At 42.0% G+C, this 23,689-nt stretch overlaps 1 protein-coding gene across 19 annotated transcripts in view; it reads right to left on the reverse strand.

Moving 5' to 3' along the window:
• Positions 1–5,235: 5,235 nt before the first annotated feature.
• Positions 5,236–23,689, reverse strand: part of LOC111563581 (pleckstrin homology domain-containing family A member 5-like) — a 294,554-nt gene continuing 276,100 nt past the window's right edge. For 18 of the 19 annotated variants that reach the window (XM_055006653.1, XM_055006634.1, XM_055006642.1 and 15 more), the window contains 6 exons: positions 21,870–22,061; positions 21,587–21,727; positions 20,487–20,606; positions 15,219–15,364; positions 12,748–12,914; positions 5,236–8,161 (listed from right to left, as the gene is read on the reverse strand). In XM_055006653.1, coding sequence (XP_054862628.1) covers positions 8,094–8,161; positions 12,748–12,914; positions 15,219–15,364; positions 20,487–20,606; positions 21,587–21,727; positions 21,870–22,061 — 834 coding nt within the window. In that variant the 3' untranslated portion in view covers positions 5,236–8,093. Of the gene's footprint in view, positions 8,167–12,747; positions 12,915–15,218; positions 15,365–20,486; positions 20,607–21,586; positions 21,728–21,869; positions 22,062–23,689 lie in introns of all 19 variants that reach the window. The other variant, XM_055006633.1, reaches the window with a different exon arrangement.

The following is a 23,689-nucleotide window of genomic DNA, read 5'->3' on the forward strand; positions in this document are numbered from 1 at the left end:
TGGCAATGACAGTGAGACCTGGAGAGGCGTGATTGGGAGGAACGGCCCCCCCGATCTGAACCCGAGTGGTGTTCTGTTATTGGACTTCTGTGCTCGTCACGGATTGTCCATAACGAACACCATGTTCAGGCATAAGGGTGTCCATATGTGCACTTGGCACCAGGACACCCTAGGCCGCAGTTCAATGATCGACTTTGTTGTCGTATCGTCGGACTTGCGGCCGCATGTCCTGGACACTCGGGTGAAGAGAGGGGCGGAACTGTCAACCGATCACCACCTGGTGGTGAGTTGTCTCTGGTGGTGGGGGAGAATGCCAGTCAGACCTGGCAGACCCAAACGGATTGTGAGGGTGTGCCTGGAACGTCTGGCGGAGTCCCCTGTCAGAAGGAGTTTCAACTCCCACCTCCGGTCAAACTTCAACCATGTCCCGAGGGAGGTGGGGGACATTGAGTCCGAGTGGACCATGTTCCATGCCTCCATTGCTGAGGCGGCCAATCGTTGCTGTGGTCGTAAGGTGGTCGGTGCCTGTCGCGGCGGCAATCCCCGAACCCGTTGGTGGACACCGGCGGTAAGGGATGCCGTCAAGCTGAAGAAGGAGTCCTACCGGGCCTTTTTGGCCTGTGGGACTCCGGAGGCAGTTGACAGGTATCGGCTGGCCAAGTGGGCTGCGGCTGCGGCTGTCGCCGAGGCAAAAACTTGGGTATGGGAGGAGTTTGGCGAGGCCATGGAAAACGACTTCCGGACAGCTTCGAAGAGATTCTGGTCCACCATCCGGCGTCTCAGGGGGGGAAAGCGGTGCACTGTCAACACTGTGTATAGTGGGGATGGTGCACTGCTGACCTCAACTCGGGACGTTGTGAATCGGTGGAAGGAATACTTCGAAGACCTCCTCAATCCCACCGACACGTCTTCTGATTTAGAAGCGGGGCCTGGGGTCTCGGGCGTAGATTCTCCCATCTCTGGGGTCGAAGTCGCAGAGGTAGTTAAAAAGCTCCTCGGTGGCAGGGCCCTGGGGGTGGATGAGATCCGCCCGGAGTTCCTTAAGGCCCTGGATGTTGTGGGACTGTCCTGGTTGACACGTCTCTGCAACATCGCGTGGACATCGGGGGCAGTGCCTCTGGATTGGCAGACCGGGGTGGTGGTCCCTCTTTTCAAAAAGGGGGACCGGAGGGTGTGTTCCAACTATAGGGGATCACACTCCTCAGCCTCCCCAGGAAGGTCTATTCAGGGGTACTGGAGAGGAGGGTCCGCCGGATAGTCGAACCTCGGATTCAGGAGGAGCAATGTGGTTTTCGTCCCAGCCGTGGAACTGTGGACCAGCTCTACACCCTCAGTAGGCTCTTTGAGGGTGCATGGGAGTTTGCCCAACCAGTCCACATGTGTTTTGTGGATCTGGAGAAGGCTTTCGTCCGTGTCCCTCGGGGAATCCTCTGGGGAGTGCTCCAGGAGTACGGGGTAACGGACCACCTAATACAGGCTGTCCGTTCCCTGTATGACCGGTGCCAGAGCTTGGTCCGCATCTCCGGCAATAAGTCGAACTCGTTTCCAGTGAGAGTTGGACTCCGCCAGGGCTGCCCTTTGTCACCGATTCTATTCATAATTTTTATGGACAGAATATCTAGGAGCAGCCAGGGTGTTGAGGGAGTCCGGTTTGGTGACCTCAGGATTCCGTCACTGCTTTTTGCGGATGATGTGGTCCTGTTGGCTTCATCATGCCAGGACCTCCAACTCTCACTGGATCGGTTTGCAGCCGAGTGTGAAGCGGTTGGGATGAGGATCAGCACCTCCAAATCCGAGTCCATGGTCCTCAGCCGGAAAAAGGTGGAGTGCACTCTCCGGGTCAGGGATGAGGTCCTGCCCCAAGTGGAGGAGTTGAAGTACCTCGGGGTCTTGTTCGTGAGTGAGGGAAGGATGGAGCGAGAGATCGACCGGCGGATTGCTGTGGCGTCCGCAGTAATGCGGACGCTGTACAGGTCCGTCGTGGTAAAGAGGGAGCTGAGCCGAAAGGCAAAGCTCTCAATTTACCAGTCGATCTATGTTCCTACCCTCACCTATGGTCACGAGCTTTGGGTAGTGACCGAAAGAACAAGATCGCGGGTACAAGCGGCTGAAATGAGTTTCCTCCGCAGGGTGGCTGGGCTCTCCCTTAGAGATAGGGTGAGAAGCTCGGCCATCCGGGAGGATCTCAGAGTAGAGCCGCTGCTCCTCCGCATAGAGAGGAGCCAGATGAGGTGGCTCGGGCATCTAATTAGGATGCCCCCCGGACGCCTCCCCGGTGAGGTGTTTAGGGTACGTCCTACCGGGAGGAGACCCCGGGGAAGACCCAGGACACGCTGGAGAGACCATGTCTCTCAGCTGGCCTGGGAACGCCTTGGGGTCCCCCGGGAGGAGCTAGACGATGTGGCTGGGGAGAGGGAGGTCTGGGCTTCCCTCCTAGGGCTGCTGCCCCCGCGACCTGGATGGATGGATATAATGTGTGTGTGTGTGTGTGTGTATATATATATATATATATATATATATATATATATATATATATATATATATATATATATATATATATATATATATATATATATATAAATATATATATATAAATATATAAACAAATGCTAAATTTGTTCCACTCTTTCTTGTGACATTCTTCAGATCTTTCACATTGAGGTCTAACTGAGGTCCTTCTTGGTGCAGGGAGCACTTCTGAAGACCTTCTATGATTCTGTGGTGGCATCAGCCATCCTGTATGGAGTGGTCTGCTGGAGCAGCAACATCACTGTTGCAGACAGGAAGAGACTGAAGAAACTGGTTGAGAAAGCCAGCTCTGTCCTGGGCTGCCCCCTTGATCCTGTGGAGGTGGTGGAAGACAGGAGGATGATGGCAAAGCTTTTGTCTATCATGCAGGACACCTCCCACACCCTGCAGGAAACAGTAACATAACTGGGCAGCTCCTTCAGTGACAGACTGCTTCATCTGCAGTGTCTAAAGGAGAGATACCGCAGGTCCTTCCTACCTGCTGCAGTTAGACTGTTCAATTAAGCCTGCTCCCAGTTCAGTTCACCTACTAACTGCGGTAATAATGTAAATAAGACAAACACTATGTGCAATTTCACTTAAATTTTCCAACATGTTTCTTCTCTTAAAGGAGAAAGTATATATTTATGTCTGTGCTCTGCGTGCTGCTCTTTTTGTATTATTTTTTCTGTCTTTGCTGCTGTAACACTGCAAATTTCCCCCACTGTCGGATCAATAAAGGTAATTTATCTATCTATCTTCAAGTCTGGACTCTGGCTGGCCACTCCAATATGCTGAAGTTGTTTTCTGTTTGTGACCACTTTGTCCGTAGGTTTCAAGTCATTATCTTGTTGGAAGGTCCAATGCTTCCCAAGGCCAAGTTCCTCTGCAGACTGCCTGATATTTCCCTCTACAGTCTCAGTGTCATATTTTCTCATTCTGTTCTTTACTTCAACAAGGAGGCCTGACACATCAGTTGGAAAACACCACCACCATGCTTGGCTGTGGGGAGGTAGTCTTGGGGTTGAACGCTTTTCTATTCTTTCATAGAATAAAAGCAACGTCCTGTGTCCAAACAACTCCATTGTCATGTCATCCATCTACAGAATTGATGACCAACAACTCATACTTGATGTTTTGCACTGTGGCCACTGGACCATGAAAACACTTAAATGACTTTATAGCCTTTTCCCGCCCAGTGTGCAAGCACAATTTTCAGCTGTCTTTCAGTGATGAACCCTAATAACAGGTTCACCAAGTTTGTTAGTTTAAAATGTCAGTTGCCTAGTAACTGAGAAGAGAACTATCTCATCAGCTGCTCTCAGATTATAATGAAACAGAACATTCTGTATGAACAATTTTGGACATGGCAGCTTTTTGTAAAAATGCACAAATATACACATAAATAGTTCTAATTTGTCATATATTCTCTCACACGTCTTAGCATGTTTTGTCATTTATGTCATTTCTAGCCAAACAAGCAAACGAAAAAAGCTGTTGGTCAAGTAAAAATACATTATAAATTAAAAATCAGCATGAAAAATTTTGGGACTCACTGTATAATTTTATCCCTGAGTCTGTAAAGGTCCTCAGAGAGTTCCCAATCAAAATATTAGAGATCATTAAAGGCTTAATACACTTGCATTAATTTCAAAAGGTGTCAAAGGTTGGGGAGCGTTGGGTATTGTCACAGTGTTTCAGATAAATGAACACCAAGAAAGATAAGAGAACTAGCTGAAAAGCAGAAGTTCAAAAAGAAAAAAAAACAACAACCTACAAGCATGTTTAAAGAACATCAACATTTATTTCACGATATAAAACAGATGGGGTATGAACTTTTTGCATATTGACTCTAATAATATTAATAATAACCTTTTATAGTTATAATATTCACTCTTCTTCTTTTCAGTGTGTACATAAATTATGCTATCTTATTTATTTATTTTTTTTTACAGTTTATACATAATTTAAACTTCTTTTGTGTCATGGAGCTCCACAGTCCTACTTATTGCTTCATACATGTGCTATTCGCCGATTCATCACCACCTACAACAGCATCAAAATCAAGATCCGTGTCATGTTCTCAGGCTCTTTACTGTGTATCTTCTATATGATGTAAACAAAAAAGAGACAAACAAAAGACACACAAACTGAAAGGCAGACTCCTGGGAAAAAAAGGGAAACAGCAGAGCAGAGCACAGTATATATATATATATATATATATATATATATATATATATATATATATATATATATATATATATATATATATATATACATATATATACATATATACATATATATACATATATATACATATATATACATATATATACATATATATACATATATATATATATATATACATATATATATATATATATATATATATATATATATATATATATGTGTGTATATGTCTGTCTGTCTGTGTGTGTGTGTGTGTGTGTGCGTGCGTGTGTGTGAAAACAGAGCAATAAGAGATCCTCCAGTCTTCAATCAACACAGTAGCAAAATCAAAGCAGGTTAAAATCATCAAATCAAAGAGCATCAGCAGACACTTTGGGGTAAAGTAAAGCACTGAATGTGTGTTGAGTTTTGGTGCTTAGCCCATCTGTGGTGAGACTTCTAAAGTGCTCCTATATACAGCTTTACACTCGCATTCAACAACTCATACACAGCTAACATCCCCTCCTCCAGATTTGTAGATTTATCTAATTTTATCAATTCTTATGTTAAGATTGCTTTAATACTTAGTAAGGTATCAAAAGCTCTGTATATTGATGTGTGTGTATATATTTAGCAACACAATTCTATGGGTCTTTGTTACCCCCAAAACAAGGTGCACATACAATAAAGACTGTGAAATGGTTTTGTTTAATTCATAACTGTTTTGTGTATTCATAAATGACTACAAAAATGGTTGCATGGCCTTTTGGAGAAAAAAAATAAGAAAATCAACACTCAATGTCTGTGGTGGCATTAGGCAGTGAGCTGGCTGATAATGCTAGGATGGGAGAGACTGCTCACAGAACAGAACTGAATCTTCATAATACTTTTGTGTAAAAATATAGTAATCTAAGTACATACTTCAGTCAGCATCTGAACTAGCTGGCTTTAGCTGGTTAGCTGTGCTGTAACAATGTCCAATTGGGATTTAGTGACTAATTAATTAATACAGGAAGTCTCAATTCTCTTTAACTACATTTTTCAGAAGTGGAAACATTATCCTGTACATGTAGCAATTTCTCTCCAGTAATTCCACTGGGTGTACTGGAGGCATTGACAGCTCTGTATTCTAAGTAGAAATGCTTGGAAAACCCCTAGAAAAAGCTGTCCAGGATAGATCCTCATCAAATCCCCAAACCACCCGAACCCATTGCCTTCAATGGGAGGTCTGAGCTCCTAACCTTGACTGGGTGTCGACTGTCAACTTTCATCCATGATCTAATTTTTTACGACCATCGGTGATGGTTCTAACGTCACTGATCTGTAAAGCTGAATCATCGCCTTCCACTTCAGCTCCTGCTTCGCCTTTCCAGACCAAAACAATACACCCATCAGCCCTGCTTCCCATTTTCCTCTTATGAATATGGCCTTCAGATCCTATAAAGGTGCCCAGTGTCATCCAGTCACTAAGGATGAGTCTATGCACTTGCCAAGAAAACTAATTTCATCTACTTGAATTCATGATGTCTTTCTTTTAGGTGTCTACCAACTCTCATGGCTACTATAGCCATGAGAGTTGGTAGACACCTAAAAGAAAGACATCATGAATTCAAGTAGATGAAATTAGTTTTCTTGGCAAGTGCATAGACTCATCCTTAGTGACTGGATGACACTGGGCACCTTTATAGGATCTGAAGGCCATATTCATAAGAGGAAAATGGGAAGCAGGGCTGATGGGTGTATTGTTTTGGTCTGGAAAGGCGAAGCAGGAGCTGAAGTGGAAGGCGATGATTCAGCTTTACAGATCAGTGACGTTAGAACCATCACCGATTGGGGGTGGGAAAGTCGACTGATAAGCCGAAAGCTTTACCTGCAACTTCAGTTCCTGCTTCAGCTGAACCTTCCTGTACAATCCACCTATCAGCCTTGCTTTCCATGTTCCCCCCGTTCATGAACATGACCTTCAGATGCTTGAAATCCTTCACTTGGTGCAACAAGTCACCCCCAACCCCAGAACCAACAACCCAGCTCACTCCGTATAGCAGCCCACCCTCACAGGGTCGTTTTTTAAATGAAGTCAATAGAACCATGAATTCTGAGAAGAACGTAATGCACACTTCGATCCCATGGCTGCTCCTAGAGATTCTGTCCACTAAAATAACAGATAAAACAAGGGATTACCATGATGGAACTCAACACCCACTGATGATGTGCCTGACTTCCTTTTCTCTCCAGAATATGGACTAAAGTCTTAAAAGAGTGACATCTTAGGATATTAATGGGGAGACGGTCTGTCAGTTCCTTCTACTAAACCAGTTGTGTGTAACAGTAATGTGCAGTATTGAATACAGCTGTGATATGAATCTTCCTTTAAATATTACTGAATCTCCAATGGAAAGATATAGTGGAATGGAAATGGAAATTTCCCCTGATGTGGGGAGTAATAAAGGACTATCTTATCTTGTCTTAGTCTGTAAAAGTGCTGTCTCCAAAGGTGTCTTCTGAATTTGAATGAAACTGGCAAAAGAAGCACCACAAACAAGTTCTCATAAAGTTAAATCTCATCTGTAAAATCACTGGGAAAAGAAGCAGGCTGTTAACAGCACTGTGTACAAGACACAAATGGGAGGCAGTCACACTATGGGCACAAAGATTAGCTTTAGTCCCAACACCTACCTCAGCGTCTGACCACAGTCAGACGCTGAGGTAGCCTCCAGGTATCAGTGTGAAGAGGGGAGGAAACATACATCTGATGCAGTTTTACATCCTTATGGGAAAAACGGCCAATAACAGGTCTAAGCAATATGTGCTGATTTGAAAAAGTTCAATTTTTCTGAACATTTGTGTTCATCAATATGACACAAACAATTGTACAAGTCTTATTAAACTACTACCTGTTTGCTTGACTGGATGACAAAGTTAGGTCACATAGTTTAAAATACCAGCTGACATTTGAGTTAATTACTTGGTTCATTGCTTACTGCATCCCTTTCAATAATGGACCTTAAAATAGCTGTTGTTGGGACCCAGAAAAAGGCTTTGTCATAGTTTTGTACTTGTTCCATTCGGTTTTGGTGCAAACACATAATTTGTCATTTTTCTTGTGACTAAACCATTTCACAATCTTTTTTTTTTAATGCAGAAATGTTTTGGGACAGATAGGAGTCCATAGATTCATGTTTTGCTTGAGGACATATCAGTATTGACAGATCTAACAGGTGCTAAAGATACAGTACTTCTGCCTCTCTCTGTCTCTAGTTGAAATGGCTGCTCGTCTGACTGTTGACCAGTCTGTAGCAGCACCGTCACACTTTCTCATTCTCCATGTGGGCATGTAACAGTAGTGTCAAAGTAGTTCTGTTGCAAACGCAGGAAGCCATGGAGCATGCTCTGTGCAGACTGGCTACATCTGGGCTCTAGGGGACGCCGGTGTGGATGTCGCGGCCGGCATCACTCACGTGTCGCTGCTCACCAAGGTGAACGTCTGCGCTGCAGGGAGGACAAGAGAGAAAGAAAATAATATTACATTTTTACTTGTCCTGTCTCTATTGATACTATATTAAACCCTTATTAGGGGTCACTAAGCATGACAGTAAGATCAGTCAGTATAGTAAAGTGCACCAAAGTTTATCTCAGTATTTTTTGGTCCAAAAATTCCTCCATTCTTCCTCTAGTGAATATCTGCTGGTGGAGCATGTTAATGGACAAATTTTAAAAGTGCTGCAGTGGTGATTTAGTTACCTTTGTACTCCTATGTGTTGTAGTTTTATTATTTACCCACTAGAGTGCGATGTGTGCTTACTTTGTGCACTACATGTTCCTTCACAAGAACACAGTCTATGAACACAGTAGGAGTCCTATTTTAAACATGCCTCCAAGCACATCTGCTCTTTTGGTTCTTGTATGTGCAGCAATAAAATCTGAAAATAGTATTTGTATATAAACTGGAGAGTGTGGTGGTTAATGAATTCAGTCTTGGAAGCATTAATGCTTTCACTACTCTACAACAGCCAGGTCAAACATGGTGAAGCGTGACGACAGTTCAACAAATGGAGAAATTTGTATTGATATCTGACCTAAATGAACACCTCAGATCGTGTGAGTTTTTATTCAGCTACAACAATGAATAAAAGAAAAAAAAAGATCAAACTGTTCATTTCAAAGCATTCCCCCTAAGCGTCTTCACTGTCATTTCTGCATTTCAAGAATGGAGCACAACATGCTTCTTTTGCTAAAAAAGAAAGGGCTGTAATCTGGCATACAGTACCTCATATAAACAGAGAATACTGAGTCACAACCATTTGTGTAGAGGTGTGTGTGTCTTTTTGTAGCTGCCTGCTGTCATTTGATTGAAACAGAATGTCACGGCACTCTGGCAGAATGTCACTGCACTTCTTAAATCAGCACACATATCAATATATGTGTTGTGCTGCTTCCAGATTGCTGCAGGGATGAGTTCTTTTCACTGAATCCATGCATACAGCTGTGGACAGCAGGTACAGTAGGAGTCACTCATACTATTTTAAAAATCAAAATACACAGTTATGCTACAATTATTTTATTTTTATGCAGATTTAAACACATCTTAAGGCTGTTACATGATTCAGTGGCAGCAGATATGTGAGCCAAAACTAGGAACATGTATATTTTTGAGATTTTTGTCTGGTCTCAGAGTAGTCTAAGACGCATTTCTCACTATAACACCAAGTCCCTTTTTGAACACCTCTCCCCACACCTGCATCAAATGTGCTCAGTGCTGAACACCAAAATACCACACAGGTGCACAGTCTCAATGTGACAGAATTACGGAGCTGTGGGAGTGCTACTTTCATTGCTATGAAGCTATACCACAAGAAAACTGATTTGTTAGGTGAGTCACTCCACTTTCCTGAGGCCTGTGCTCATCCACAACTCAAATCAGTGGGAACTTTCAGCTGTGAATGAAAACTGAGCAAAAGGAATGGAGAGGATGCTGGCTACTTGTCTATCATGCAGGTTTGAATCATTCCAAAAAGAAAAGCTAATGCTCACAAATAGCGTAGAAAATGTACTCTTTCAAATGCTAAACTATAGCTGACATATGTATCAGCTCTTTAAACTCCACAATGATAGCCATTATAAAAATAATCACGCATGGAGTGAAAATCTGCACATTTCAGCTAGCTGCAAAAAGATCTTGCAGTGTGTCTGACACAAAGAGTGAGAGAGTTTGAAACAAAAATGCTCCTCCTGACAGTCTGATGGGTCTTAAGTAAATTACACACACATCTGTGATGTTAAACTGCAGCCTTCTGGAGCAGCAGCTGTGTGGGTGAACAAAGAAAGAAGTAAATTCTCCCTGCTGCTTGCCTGCAGGGAGAATTTACCTTCAGTCATTGAGCTTTTCTTATGTTCACAATAAGAAATCAGACACACACAGGAACACACGCACACACCTGGCAAATGCACAGTATGACTAATGGTGCGTATCCACTTGATGCGATTTTCCTGCACGGCAACTCACCGCATCTGAAAATCGCACGGACGGCGGGCGGTCACTAGCGGACCGCAACATGGTCACATGACAGCGCTCGAGCAACAGCGGGCCACTACGTGGTCACGTGACCGAGCTTTCCGCTTGACGGTCCGGCAGCCGAGTCGGATAAACACAGCAGCTCGGCTGCAAACTTTCCCTTTTATTTCAAAAACACTTCAGCGGAAAGTATTTCTGAAAGCATTTGAGGCGAGATATAAGCTGTGCAGCAGCCGAATCTGTCCTCGTTTTAGGTCACCGTCGCCTAGTTTAGAAGTTTGCGGACAGTTTCACGATGCGTGGAATCTCCGCAACCCGCATCGAATTTGCATAAAGTAGAAGTCCAGTCTACTCTATGCAAATAAGCTGCAGCCCGCTCCAGGTAAACACACCGAATCGCAGCTGGAAACGCACCGCAACCGGACCAGCATGCCACATGCGGCGCATTTCCAGCTGCGATCCGGTGTGTTTACCTGGAGAGGGCTGCAGTTCATTTACATAGAGTAGACTGGACTGCGGTGTGTGGAGATTCCACGCATCGTAAAACTGTCCTCAAACATTTGAACTAGCCATCGGTGAAAATAAAACGAGGACAGATTCAGCAACTGCACAGCTTATTTTTCGCCTCAAATGCTTTCAGAAATACTTTTCGCTTAAGTGTTTTTGTAATAATAGACGAAGTTAGCGGCCGAGCCGCCATGTTGGTCTGGCTTGAAATCCAGGAGCAGACCAGTCCTCGAGTCGATGCGTTTGTCCAATCAGGGGCAGGCAAGGAGCTTAAAGAAGGTCGGCAGGTGTTGAACATAGTTCGCCATGGAGGAGAAGCTTGTAACAGAATCTCTAAAAGTAGAATGGGAGGCAGAGCCTTCAGTTATCAGGCGCCTCTCCTGTGGAACCAGCTCCCAGTTTGGGTTCGGGAGGCGGACACCCTCTCTATTTTTAAGACCAGGCTTAAAACCTTCCTTTTTGACAAAGCTTATAGTTAGGGCTGACTGGGGGACCCTGACAGGGTGAGCTGGTGTTTTCATTTGCACAACTGACTTCCCCTCTTGACATCCCTTTAGTTTGCCCCTAGTTATGCTGCTATAGGCCTAGGCTGCTGGGGGACCTCTCTGGATGCACTGAGCCCTTCTCTAACTACCTATGTATTTACTATATATACCATTATTGCATTACATTCACTCTGTTTCTTTCTGTGTCCTTTCTCCGAGTGTCCCTGGTCCCAGAGCTGGATGCTTCAGATGTGTGGCTGTATTTTATGGTCCTTGTGTCCCACCCCCCACCTCTCTATCTCTACCTCTACACCTCTACCTCTTCCCCTCTACCTCTATCCCTCTATCTGTATCCCTCTATCTCTACCCCTCCATCTCTATCCCTCTACCTCTTCCCCTCTACCTCCATCCCTCTATCTCTACCTCTTCTGTCCCTCTCAACCCGCCCGGCCAGCAGGCAGATGGGTCCCCCCACATTAGAGCCGGGTTCTGCTCGAGGTTTTTTTCCCCGTTAAAAGGGTGTTTTCCTTGCCACTGTCGCCTTTTGGCTTGCTCTGGGGGTCAGGCATACGGGTTCTGTAAAGCGTCTCGAGACAGTTTGACTGTAATTGGCGCTATATAAATAAAATTGAATTGAATTGAAAAGCTGTAGGCCTATCTGCCCACGCATCGTAACCATTAGTGTTTTCGAAATAAAAGGGAAAGTTTGCGGTCGAGCTGCTGTGTTTATCCGACTCATTTGCCGGACTGTCAAGCTGAAAGCGCTGTCACGTGACAATGTTGTGGTCCGCTAGTGACCGCCCGCCGTCCGTGTGATTTTCAGATGCGGTGCGTTGCCGTGCAGGAAAATAGCATCCAGTGGACACACGGCTTTATGCTCCTGGCCACAGTGAGGCGTCACAACTTGAAAGCAATAGGAGATAATGAATACTTCAACATTCTGGGAAATGCGCATGTACACTCTCCTTCTGAGAGAATAAATCGATCTTACATATGTGAAGTACAGTACAGAAGTTGGATGTGATTAGCTTAGTCTGTTCAAGACTGGAAGTAGAGCACACGTCATTCTGTCCAGTGTTCAAAAATACATCTAAATTTGGTCAAATTTATACATTTTCTTTGAAAATCTAACAATTGTTCTATTTTATATACATGTATGTACACCTTTTTTCCTGCTGTAGCCTGTATAGCCAAATTCAGGTCAGGTCCAAGTCTAAAGAACACTGTCATCAGTTTTAATAGAGAACAAAGTAAAATACTGAGGTTTGGGATCACATTCCTCCAGAGAAAGCCTTCCAACCTAAATTTCACTATCTAACAAAAAAATTATAAATTCTTCGGGCTATAGTACTTTCATTGTCTCATTTTACTATCTATAGTTACTCTTATTATGCAAAAATAGTCTTACTGTAGAAAAACTGCCAGATTTGCCAGACAATGACACTTCAATGTCAGACCATCTTTAAAGGGGTTAAAATGGTCTGTGAACGAGTAATGTTCATTTGGATTAAGGTGGAAAATGTGATGACATTTGAAAAGAGACAATTTGAAGGAGTTCTTACTTACATGCCAACATGTTGTTGTTGTTGTTGTGTTTCTTGTTGTCTGTTGTCAGCTGGTTGTATGAATCCAGGCTCCTCCCCTGATTCTCCTCTCTGGTGTTTTGTTGCTGCACGTCTGTCTCCTCCTCCTTGGGCTCTGGGCTTGGCGTCTCAGGCTCTGGAGTCTGGAAGCTACATTTAGCAGAAGACGGAGGGTCACACTTAATCTGCAGTTTCACTAATGAACACTAGAATGTGGCTCCAGCAACATCAGACTACACAGATCCAATAGATTTAAATGAAATTGGACTCAATAATTCTGGGCATTGTTCATAGAGTCGACAAGTAAATAACCCCTATCTACGTCTGTCTGTTTAACCAGTGGTTCCCAAACTGGGGGGGGGGGGGGGGGGGGGGGGGGGGGGGGGGGGCAAAGCTTTGTCTGCTCTGAGGCTGTGAGGTTATAAAAAATAGATTTTTACATTCTGGATAAAATCAGAGTAATAGACTTACTGTGTCATCACAAGTCTACCCATAAAACATTTTTAAAACACATTTATTTGGTCTTTCTTCAAAAATGCTTTGCTACTTTGATGGCCACACCTCCTTGACCCTTCAACTTCTCTCCACGCTTTCTTCAGGTTGGCTCGCTCGCTAGTTTGTGTGCAGTTAGAAAATTACTGACGGAAACGGTGTTGAAAAACGCAAAACGGGTGAAGATTCATCAGTACCTAAAAAACTGACTCCTGCTGGTCATACTACAACTCATGGTTTGATATTAAATATATTTCTTCATAATTTTAAGGATTTGTTTAATAGTAAAAAAAAAATCAATAACTTAACTCCTATGCACTGTAGTGTCACCAAATTTACTGCAGCCATAAACTCTCTCCTCCTCGTGAGAGTACAACTCGGTTTGATATAAAAAAAATTCATAATTTTAGGGAATTTTCCATTAGTAATACAATTCAATAACTTCCCTCTTATGTTTTGTAGTGTACTTACGAGATGGCTTGGGGGTGGGGTGGAGTGGGGGGGTGGGGGGAGTGAGTCACGCTGGGGCGGAGGGGCACTGGGGTTGGGGTGCAGCTTATAGGGGGGGGGCTCCAAGCCAAACAGGTTGGGAACCACTGTGTTAAACCATAGCAATGTGACATCTTTGTAGAACTAAGTCAATTTTCAGTTGCAGTTGGGCTGTTTGAAACTCTGTTCTATAGACTTGGTGTAAGCCTATGAGTCCATTGAGGTACAGTTGTGAAAAGCTTCCATACACCTGTAAAGGTCATGTATATCATGGCAGTCTTATCATGATCCCCACGTCAACCCCAGTTTTTCTCTGTCCTTCTCCCCTCCTTGTCCTTTTGCATCTGTCTATGTCTGTCTTGACCTGTCTGTCCCTCTGACTCCCTCTTCCTGCATCTGTCTGCGTTTGCATCTGTCATCTGTCTCTCCCTCTTCTCACTCTCTCCCTGTCTTGCTGCTCCCTGCATCTTCCGAGCTGCCTGTACCCGCTGATTGCTGCAATGAGAGACAGCTGCAGTGATCAGCGCACCTGCCCACAATTTCACCTCCTGCCATATATGCCCAGTTCTTTCATGCAATTACCATTCATGGACCCAGCTCTCTCTCTGTTCTGTTTCCAGTTCTCTGTTTCCCAAGCTATTGTTTCTTGACTGCCATCAGCTCCGTTCCGACTTCACTCACCTGGACCCTGGATTTCCCGAGCCTGCCTTCTCCCCTTTGTTTTCAGTTCCCTATTCTTGTGAGTACCCCGTTTGTTAGTTTAGTTAATTCTGCTGTAGTTTTGTAGGTTTCCACTTTTAAGTTAGTTGTGAATTTTTAAACCATTAAACCAAAAAATGTCTGATACAAAAAAAAAAAAAAAACATCACGCACTTGGGTTTTTTTGTAGATATTTTTAAAAAAATAGATCCTCTGGAAAAATTACAAGGTCTGCTGGGTCAAAAATATTCAACACAAATCCCAGTCGATGTCAATGGAAAGTTTCTGGGTGTCTACATCTAAGAGAAGCTCTCCTGAACCGTCAACATTTCTAACCTTATTGACAAGGCTCGCCAGGGCTTCATCTTACTGAGGAAGATCCTGATGAACTGATGCATCCAGATCAACTGCATCATGGCCCGGTACAGTAACTGCTCTTTTTCAGACTGGAGAGCGCTGCAGTGGTGAAAACTGCCCTGTACTCCACTATTTCTCATCGAGGCATCACAAGCAATGCTTGTGGGCGTGTAACCTCATCAGAGGCAGCTTCCACCCCGGACACAGGCTGTTGTCCCTCCTCCTCTTTGGGAGGTGCTACAGGAATCTCCAATCCAGAACAGCTTCTTCCCTTCAGCTGTGACTCTACACTACAAGTCTTAACCCTCAAACTGTATAAACGAGACAAAATATCCTCACTTTCCCCCTTGTCTCACTGCCAAGGTCTACAGCTCAAACTGGTCCTAACAAGCACAGATGTACAAGTACAACACACACCTGTTTTCAGTGGTGGTGTTTGTAGGGGAGCTGGTCAGGTCTTGCTCTCTGCTTTCGTCATCCTCAAAGGGCTGAAAGTTTACAATCTCCACTCGCTGAGGCTCTGTGCCCAGATCCACAATAACCGCCCTCTGGCTTTCACACAGCTGTAACACACACACACACACGCGCACACACACACACACACCAGAACACATAGTTTCATTAGGAAATGGACAATTCACAGGACTGTAAAAGAAATTATTTACTTTTCACACAATAGTCACAAGAACTGTGTTCCTCTGTGTAGTGTCAGTATTGTGAGATGCAATACAAGCTTGTTGAAAAGTAACTTTTCTGTCACCATTATCTTCTGTTACCTACTAAATACGGTCATAAATGAGCAAACAGCAACATATATGGATATCAGATAACTGACAAAAACAACCAGAAAGTGAGAACCAAAACTTAATCAAATAAAATCAGTCTGTCTAGGTAATAAAGCAAATGGATAAACGACTATTACTTAAATCATGAATGAGTCAGTTTCTCTCCACCACTGCTGAGGAATGAGGGTGGTGTGGCGTCCCATTGGGGAGCAGCCCACACCCAGTTACCACTGCTGGCTGAATCCAGGAGATAAGCCAGCCAAAGCCAACTTTGCTTCCTCCACATTCCCAAAAAATCCTCTGTTGTTGTCCCAGATTACACTCGGAGACACAATGGTTGATTAGCTGCTGTGTGGCAGACAGGTCTGGGATTATAGACGGTGAAGTTAACAGTGAGAGCCTTTGGATGCTGCCAGTAACTATGATTTTCTGACTTCTGCTGCTGTCAGGTTCCTCTATTTAGGGTGAACATGCACAGTTTACTGCAAGAATTATGGCACTTCTATTGACAACATGCAGTGGAGGAAAGCGGATTTACTTATATAAATAAAATTCGGACATATTGCACTTTACTGGAGTGCTGGACTTTGCTTTGATTTATGATACACTTTAACGAGCTGCAACATTAAAGTGATCAACACATGAATGCCCCAGTAAATAATTATTGAGGCATACTAATCAATAGCATGATGCAATCCATTGTTCTAAAATAGGCCTTTCTACATAAGCAATACTTCTGGTAAAGTATATACAATGCTCGTACTTTAGTACTTATATTGAAGTCAGATTTTGAATGCATGACTTTTATGACCACCCATTAAATTTCAAAGACAACCTCTGTGACCAACCCAGATATGAAGGTTAATTTACTGAAATTTAAATGCTTAAGTTTCAGTGAATGCAACGACACTGTCCAACTGTACACAGCCCATCCATAAACATCAGAGACAGCACAAGAGACACAGGCACACACACAGAGACCTCAAAATGTTATCAGCAGCAAAAATTTAGTTTGTTGCTTCCAGCTGTTTCCAGGAGTCTGTCCTCTGAGTTTAATAAATATCTGCAGCATCTGAGAGCAGCAGAATGAATGTGAGCACCTCCAAGGAAAGAGAGCTGTCACACAAAACAACATTAACATCATTAATCACTTCTAATTATAAATGATCCCCGACATGGAGAGGGAGTCTGACACGTTTAACAGCAATCGCCACTTTTCTTTACTTAAGACAGGTGAGATGTCACACAGCTATAAGCTATAGTTAAATCATTTGTTGTTCAGTTGAGTCTTGAGCGCCATCACAAAAGAATGATATCTTTTTTTTTTTTTTTTTTTTACTGAAATCAACACATTTTTCTGTCATATTAAGTTTTTCTATTAGGGAAATTTCTGTGTATCACAGCAAGGTATTTGTACTAGGGACATTACTGGGCATATGGATGCTTTATTGAACATGACCTCTCTAGTCAACAAGCCCTGCAACAGTAAAAGAACTTTATATTGCACTAACACTGCCATTAGTTTGATAAATTATCATCATGTGGATAGAATTCGCAGTGTTGAACTCATAAACAACGGATGTTCTATGGATAAACATTTCCCCTCAGATGCTTTGCAGCATCTCTTCTCCTAGATAATTTTGAACAGTAGTCATCCTAATAACCAAAATGTGAAAGGTACCTGTATTAGCTATGTACATCAGATAATTGGTAGCATAAACTGTAAAATAAGAAGCAACACCAAGGTATATTAGTGTGCAATCTTGAAATGTCACATTCATTGACATAGTGCTCACCTGCAGTTGAAGCCAAAATTATTAGCCCCCGCTGTGAAATCAGACACAACCTATGATTTCTCCATGGAAATGACCATTAACAAATCGTTTATGGTTTATTTGTTTCCAAAATAACAACGACAAAATGTTCACTAAATTTGATTCGGACATTTTATTGATGCAATAAGTTGAAAGAAGAAAAGGCAAAAATGACATGGCTAAAATGATTTGCCCCCTGGCCATTAATAGTCAATAGTGTGCCCTTTCTGAGTCACAACTGACAACAACCTCCTAGAGTGGTTCTTTTCAAGTTTGGCACATGTCTCTTGAGGGATTTTGGCACATTCTTCCAATGCAAATTGTTCCAGCTGGTCCAAACTGCATGGTTTCTGAGCATAGACATCCATTTTGGGACCCACCACAGATACTCAATAGGCGTGAGATCTGGGTTCTGTGTGGGCCACTCCAGGACCTGGGTTTTAGGGTCCTTTAAGAACTGTTGGACCAATTTTGATGTATGCTTTGGTTCTGTCTCTGATGTGCTGCTCTTTGAATAAAGGGCTTCTTCTGGGACAATGGCCTTGAAGCCCACCATGATGAAGAGCCCTCACAACTGTGTTCCTTGAGACATCAACTCCAGAAGAGGCAAGGTCAGCAACAATCATCTTGGCAGATGTCTGGGGCTTCTGACATTGCTGATATCCCTGACTATTTTCCTCTCCAGAGTTCTTGAAATCTTGTACTGTCAACCACACCCAAGCTTGTTTGTTACAGAATTTGTCTGTTTGTACTTAGCAATGATGCAACATACAGCTGTTCTAGACATTGTAAGATGCTTGGAAATGGCAGTACAGCCTTCCCCCTTATTATGAGCCTCCACTATCTTTTTTGTAAGTTCAAGACTGATTTTCCTTTGTCTTTGACCTGGTGAGTAAGAGTACTTCCTCTCAATAACGTGTTTAAGTGCCCTGAATTTATATGGAACAATAGGAAGGCTAGACTACGTTTGTCCTTATTGTATTTACCATTTGATCGCGGAGGTCTGAAATGTCCAAATGTAATGTTGTATTACTGGTCGGCACAACTGAGGTCTATGACGCATTACTTCGCAACAACTGATCATCCCCATTGGACTGAAATGGAGTCTTATAACTTGTCTTTACCTCTTCCCTTATTCATATACTCAGACCAGGCTAAAAAACTACAGAGACAAGTTAAAAATCCAATTATAAAACACATGATTAAGATATGGTGTGATGTTAAAAAATATTTAAAAGAGCCACACTCACTGTCACAATTTAGCCCAATATGGGGCAATAACCAATTTATACCAGGTAGAGCAGATGCAGCATTCAAATTATGGAATTTCAAAGGAATAAAAAAAATTCAAGACTTATTTCTGCCGCATTCAAATACTATAATGTCTTTTAAAGAGTTGAGGATTAAATTTAATCTCAATAAAACACACTTTTTTAAATACCTTCAGCTTAGAGATTTTATTCGATCAAATCAAAATAATGTGCTCACTCGACCTACTTATTCACCCTTGGAAAAAATCTTGATTAAGGACAGTATAAGAAAAGGTATAATTTCAGAGTTGTATAATTTTTTTGACACTTTCCTCATCTGAAAACTCACAGAAGAGGCTGAATGCCTGGAAAGAAGATCTTCAAATTGACGTTTCAGAGGAACAGTGGGAAAAGGCATGTGCAGGAGTCCAAACAAATCAATAAATGCACGTCTTAAATTGATACATTATAAATGGTTAATGCGGATGTATGTTACACCAGTGGAACTAAATGGATATAATAAAAATATACCAGACACATGTACAAAATGTATGGAAAGTAAAGGAACTCTCTTTCATTGTTTATGGCAATGTAGGAAAATTAGAATGTTTTGGGAAGAGGTGAGAGTAACAATTGAAAGAATAATTTCAAAACAAATTGTATTGAACCCTAAACTGTTTTTGTTGGGTCTATATCCGGAAAAACATAACTTCAATAAAAATGAAAGAACGTTCATAGACCTCAGTTTGCTGAATGCCAAAAAATGCATTGCACTATTATGGAAAAATACTAATAGACCAGCTGTGACTCAGTGGTTGAGACAGATGTTAACAAACCTTCCACTTGAAAGAATAACATATATACTGAAAGCTAAAAAGCATGAGTTTAAGAAGATATGGCGGCCTTTTATTGATTATGTTATGAATTCAAATGTAACACCTGAAGAAGAAGGTGAATGATGAGAGTGGATCTTGCAGTTTTCATGTTTGTGATTTACTTTCTTAGATTTCCTTTTATTAAGATGTTTGTAAGGCACTTTTTGTAACAAGTTATTCAATCAAAACAGAGAAGCACTGTTGTTGGTTTGATTGTGTTGGTGGTAGTTATGATTGTGTATTTTTTATTTTTATTTATTATTTTTTTTTGTTGTTGTTTTGTTTTAGCTGTTTTGTTTTTGAAAAATTCAATAAAAAATATTGTGGGAAAAAAAAAAGTGCCCTGAATGGTGCTGACTGAATGCTCAAGTGTTGTTAGGAAGCCAATTGACTGCACAGATGTGGTTTGGAAGCCGATTGGTTGATAAGGTGTGTTTTGAAAGCAAAAATTCACATGCTAATATGTTTGATCACCCCATTTTTCACTATATTTGACATACATAAACCAAGTCTAAAAAAAATTTACATTCCAAAATGTACCAAAAACTACTAAATAGCACCAGTGAATGTTTGATTATATTAAGTTTTATCAATGATGAAACAATTGGGCAGAATTTTAAGAAAATGCTCCATAATCGCTGGGGGGATAACAATTTTGGCCTCAATTGTAGCCTCTATACTACAACAGCAAAACAGAATTCCTGAAGTTTAGCTATGGATTTTGGTTTTGTGCCACCCAGAGATTTTTAGTGTCCTCATCTGGCACCGATGATGTGTACGCTGTTACCCCCAAATGTAAATGACATTGCTTCTCCCCCCTTTCATTTGGACAGCCAGTTTCTCGCTCTGCTTTCTAGTGTGGCTGCTCAGAAATACTTTAAACATATTTAAATTCTCTACAGACATGTCACGTCATTTAATTTTAATGTGAAGGGAAGCTAAAGTGGTGTCTCTGCAGTACCTCACTGTCTATGCTGTTGGTCTCAGCCTGTGGCTTCTTCACACTCTGCAGGGTCATGTCCCTGTCCTGCTGTTTTTCCTCACACCTGGCATCTTTCACCTCCTCCGCTCTCTGCACCTCCTGCAGATTTAAACAGAATCAAGTCATGAGCTGTTTGTACAGAAGTCTGTGAAGCTTTACACACCTTTTTTTTGGCATATTATGCACTGAAGCACATGAATAAAGTTTTATACACCTGTTATTTTTTTCAGTAGATTTAACATTAATAAAAAGCAGCAAAATATAGGATTGAAATAATTGAATGAAAAGGAATGTTACATAGATAGCATAGATGTACGAAGTTTGATCATGTAATATTTAGGGCTGGACCCGAATATCCGAATATTCAGTCAGTTATATTGAGAGGGATATGATTGGTAATACTTTTATTTCTAACAGAATGAAATACTATGTAGTTTGTTTTCTTGATGTTGAGTGATAGTTTATTGCATTTAAACCAAGAATCAACTCTCTCCAACTCCATATTAGCTAGAGCCTGAAGTGTAATTGGACTCTTGTGAGGCATGAGCAAGTTTGTGTCGTCCGCAAACAGGACTTTATGAACACTGTCAGACACATTAGCAAAATCATTTATATGTATAGTAAATAATAAATGCCCCAGAACGGAGCCCTGGGGAACCCCATGATTAATTATTTTCCCCTGGGATTCATGGCCATTTATATGAACATACTGTATTCTGTCCTGTAAGTAGCTTCTAAACCAGCTTGGTGTTTTGCTAAGGACCAAAACAGCATTTTAACACTGGGAGCATTTTTGAATGACGCAAAGAGAATCCAGAGACCTTCTTTCATAGTTTTAAATTTATTATGAGACCATTTGAGAAAACAGCTAACCGAAAACTCTCATCCAAATAGAACATCTGGATGTTGGCTATTTACTACAGAATGACCATGTACAGCCCTTGTGGACACAACAGGACGTCTCCAATCCTCCATAGAACCAATGATGGTGCAGTTGCAACTTGTTGCCAGTAGAGTTTACATCTTCCTGAATGTGATTATGACTATAATATAAAAAATGTAAACAAAGACCCATGAACCTGCGTTGACACTGTCTCTGTGTGAGTTTGTGCAGCCTCAGCAGCCATCTTGCTCTGTTCCATGTGAGCTGCCTTTAGCTGCTGCAGAGCCGCCTCCAGCTGCACAGGGTCTGCACAGGCCCCCTCTGTCTGGCTGCGATTCTGCACACACACATGAACAACAGCACAGACACACTTGAATTAAATCCACACTGAAAATGTTCGACAGTTTTCAAGGCTGAAGGAAAAATTAAACACAGTGTCACTAAGGCCCCATGTATACAGTGTGTGAGTGTGATATCACCTGCAGGACAATGAACGGGTTGTCTCTACTGAAGGAGGGTGAGCGAGATGGAGTCTCTCTCTTCTTTTCACGGAGTGAAGAGGCCTGCTGGTTTCTTCTTATCCTCTCTAGCTGCTCCTCTACACTCATCCTTGTCCTACCCACCTCTCTCTCCCCAAATCCTGTCTGATCCACTGCACTCCTGGGACGATCCTGCACAGGACAAGGCTGAGTGTAAGACTTTTATCTTGCAATAAACCATGACTTTACATAGTTTTTGGCAGAAGGTATAGATTGTTTATCACAAATTGTGATTAATTTGCAACTCAGTCCTGAAATTTGTCTTTGCTTTAGTGATCCAAATCTTCTGCTGAACACTGGATATGTACATTTTCTCAAGGTGTAATGCAGGCCTCCTGGACCTCTATTTTAATTTCTGCATGTAAACACTATTACAGTTCTGGAGATGATCCACAACTGCATCTTACTGTTTTTGGATAACATTGCAAGAAGTTTCTCATCAGGAACTACAAAATACTTAAAGCTCAAGTATGATCTGTTGTGATGCTACATGCTATTCATCTTTAAAGCATTTGTCTCTGTCTGTGCATCTATAACTGGTTCATGTGACGCTGCTTGACTAAAGTTGATAGTACAAATAAGAAAATAAAGCTGACAAGAAAACAATAGGATCTGCCATCTTGGGTGCTTTTCTAAAGCCCTCTGAACCCTAAAATCCACCAGTGGGTTTGAAAGACATGTTCTCTTTTTAAAAAAATCACCAAAATGACATATTTTCTCAAACCTAAAAACTGTAAAACATCTTTCCCCAATTGGGGGGGGGGGGGGGGGGGGGGGGGGGTCAGAGCGACGGGTCAGCATTCCTGGAGCAGGAAGGGTTAAGGGCCTTGCTCAAGGGCCCAACAGTGGCTGCATCGGGGCTTGAACCTCTGACCTTCTGATCAGTAGTCCAGAGACTCAACCGTTGCGCCACCACTGCCCCATATCATAACTAAATTAAATTACTGCTAATGCTACCTGTGCTTCATCTTCCTCCTCTGTTAAGGGTTTTTATTATTTCCATTACAGACTCATCGTTCCATCGTTCTATCTTTTAAGTTGGATGGTTCATTTTGCCAGTTTAATGTGTTAATTAATATGTACATTACTGACTCATCACTGATTTCCAAACTAAAAGTAAAAGTAAATTAATCAGAGTTATGTGGGCCTACAGCATTATGAGGTGCACTTCTCAGACGTGATAGGGCTGTGAATCTCTGTGGTAAATAAAGAGAAAATCCTGTAAAATGTGGATCTTAAGTGCTGCTCTTTTTTTTATTTTTTCACACATTTGTTTTCCATGCCAACATCAGCAGGACAAGATTAACTGAAGTGGAAACCTCCACAACAACTGTGGTCAAAGAGTGACAGATTAAAGAACACAAAGGTTCTTTTTTATGCACTGACAAAAGGAAATAAGAAATAGTAGATACTGTGTTTGCTAAATAAACTCAGAACACAAGACAGAGTTTTATACAACCATTTTCAGCTCAGAGACAACCAGTGAAGCTGCAGGGAAAAGGGGAAACCCTTTTGTTGGGCAACACTTGCAAAATGTAGTATGTGCAAAAATGGCTCCTACAGCAAGAATACTACCTGCCCTGAATCAGTATCAGACAATGACATACAAAAACATCTGAGAGAACAAATTCAGTGTTAAAATAATATGGCCCACACAGAAAGTCAAAACAATGGAAAAACAAAACAGCTTTCCTTTAGGCTGTTTCTGACACATTAGCTGAACTGGAATGAGTTCATTTCATCTCCATTTTTAGATCTCT

Source organism: Amphiprion ocellaris, chromosome 21 (genome assembly GCF_022539595.1).
Source record: "Amphiprion ocellaris isolate individual 3 ecotype Okinawa chromosome 21, ASM2253959v1, whole genome shotgun sequence".
In the NCBI taxonomy this organism is placed as follows: Eukaryota; Metazoa; Chordata; class Actinopteri; family Pomacentridae; genus Amphiprion; species Amphiprion ocellaris.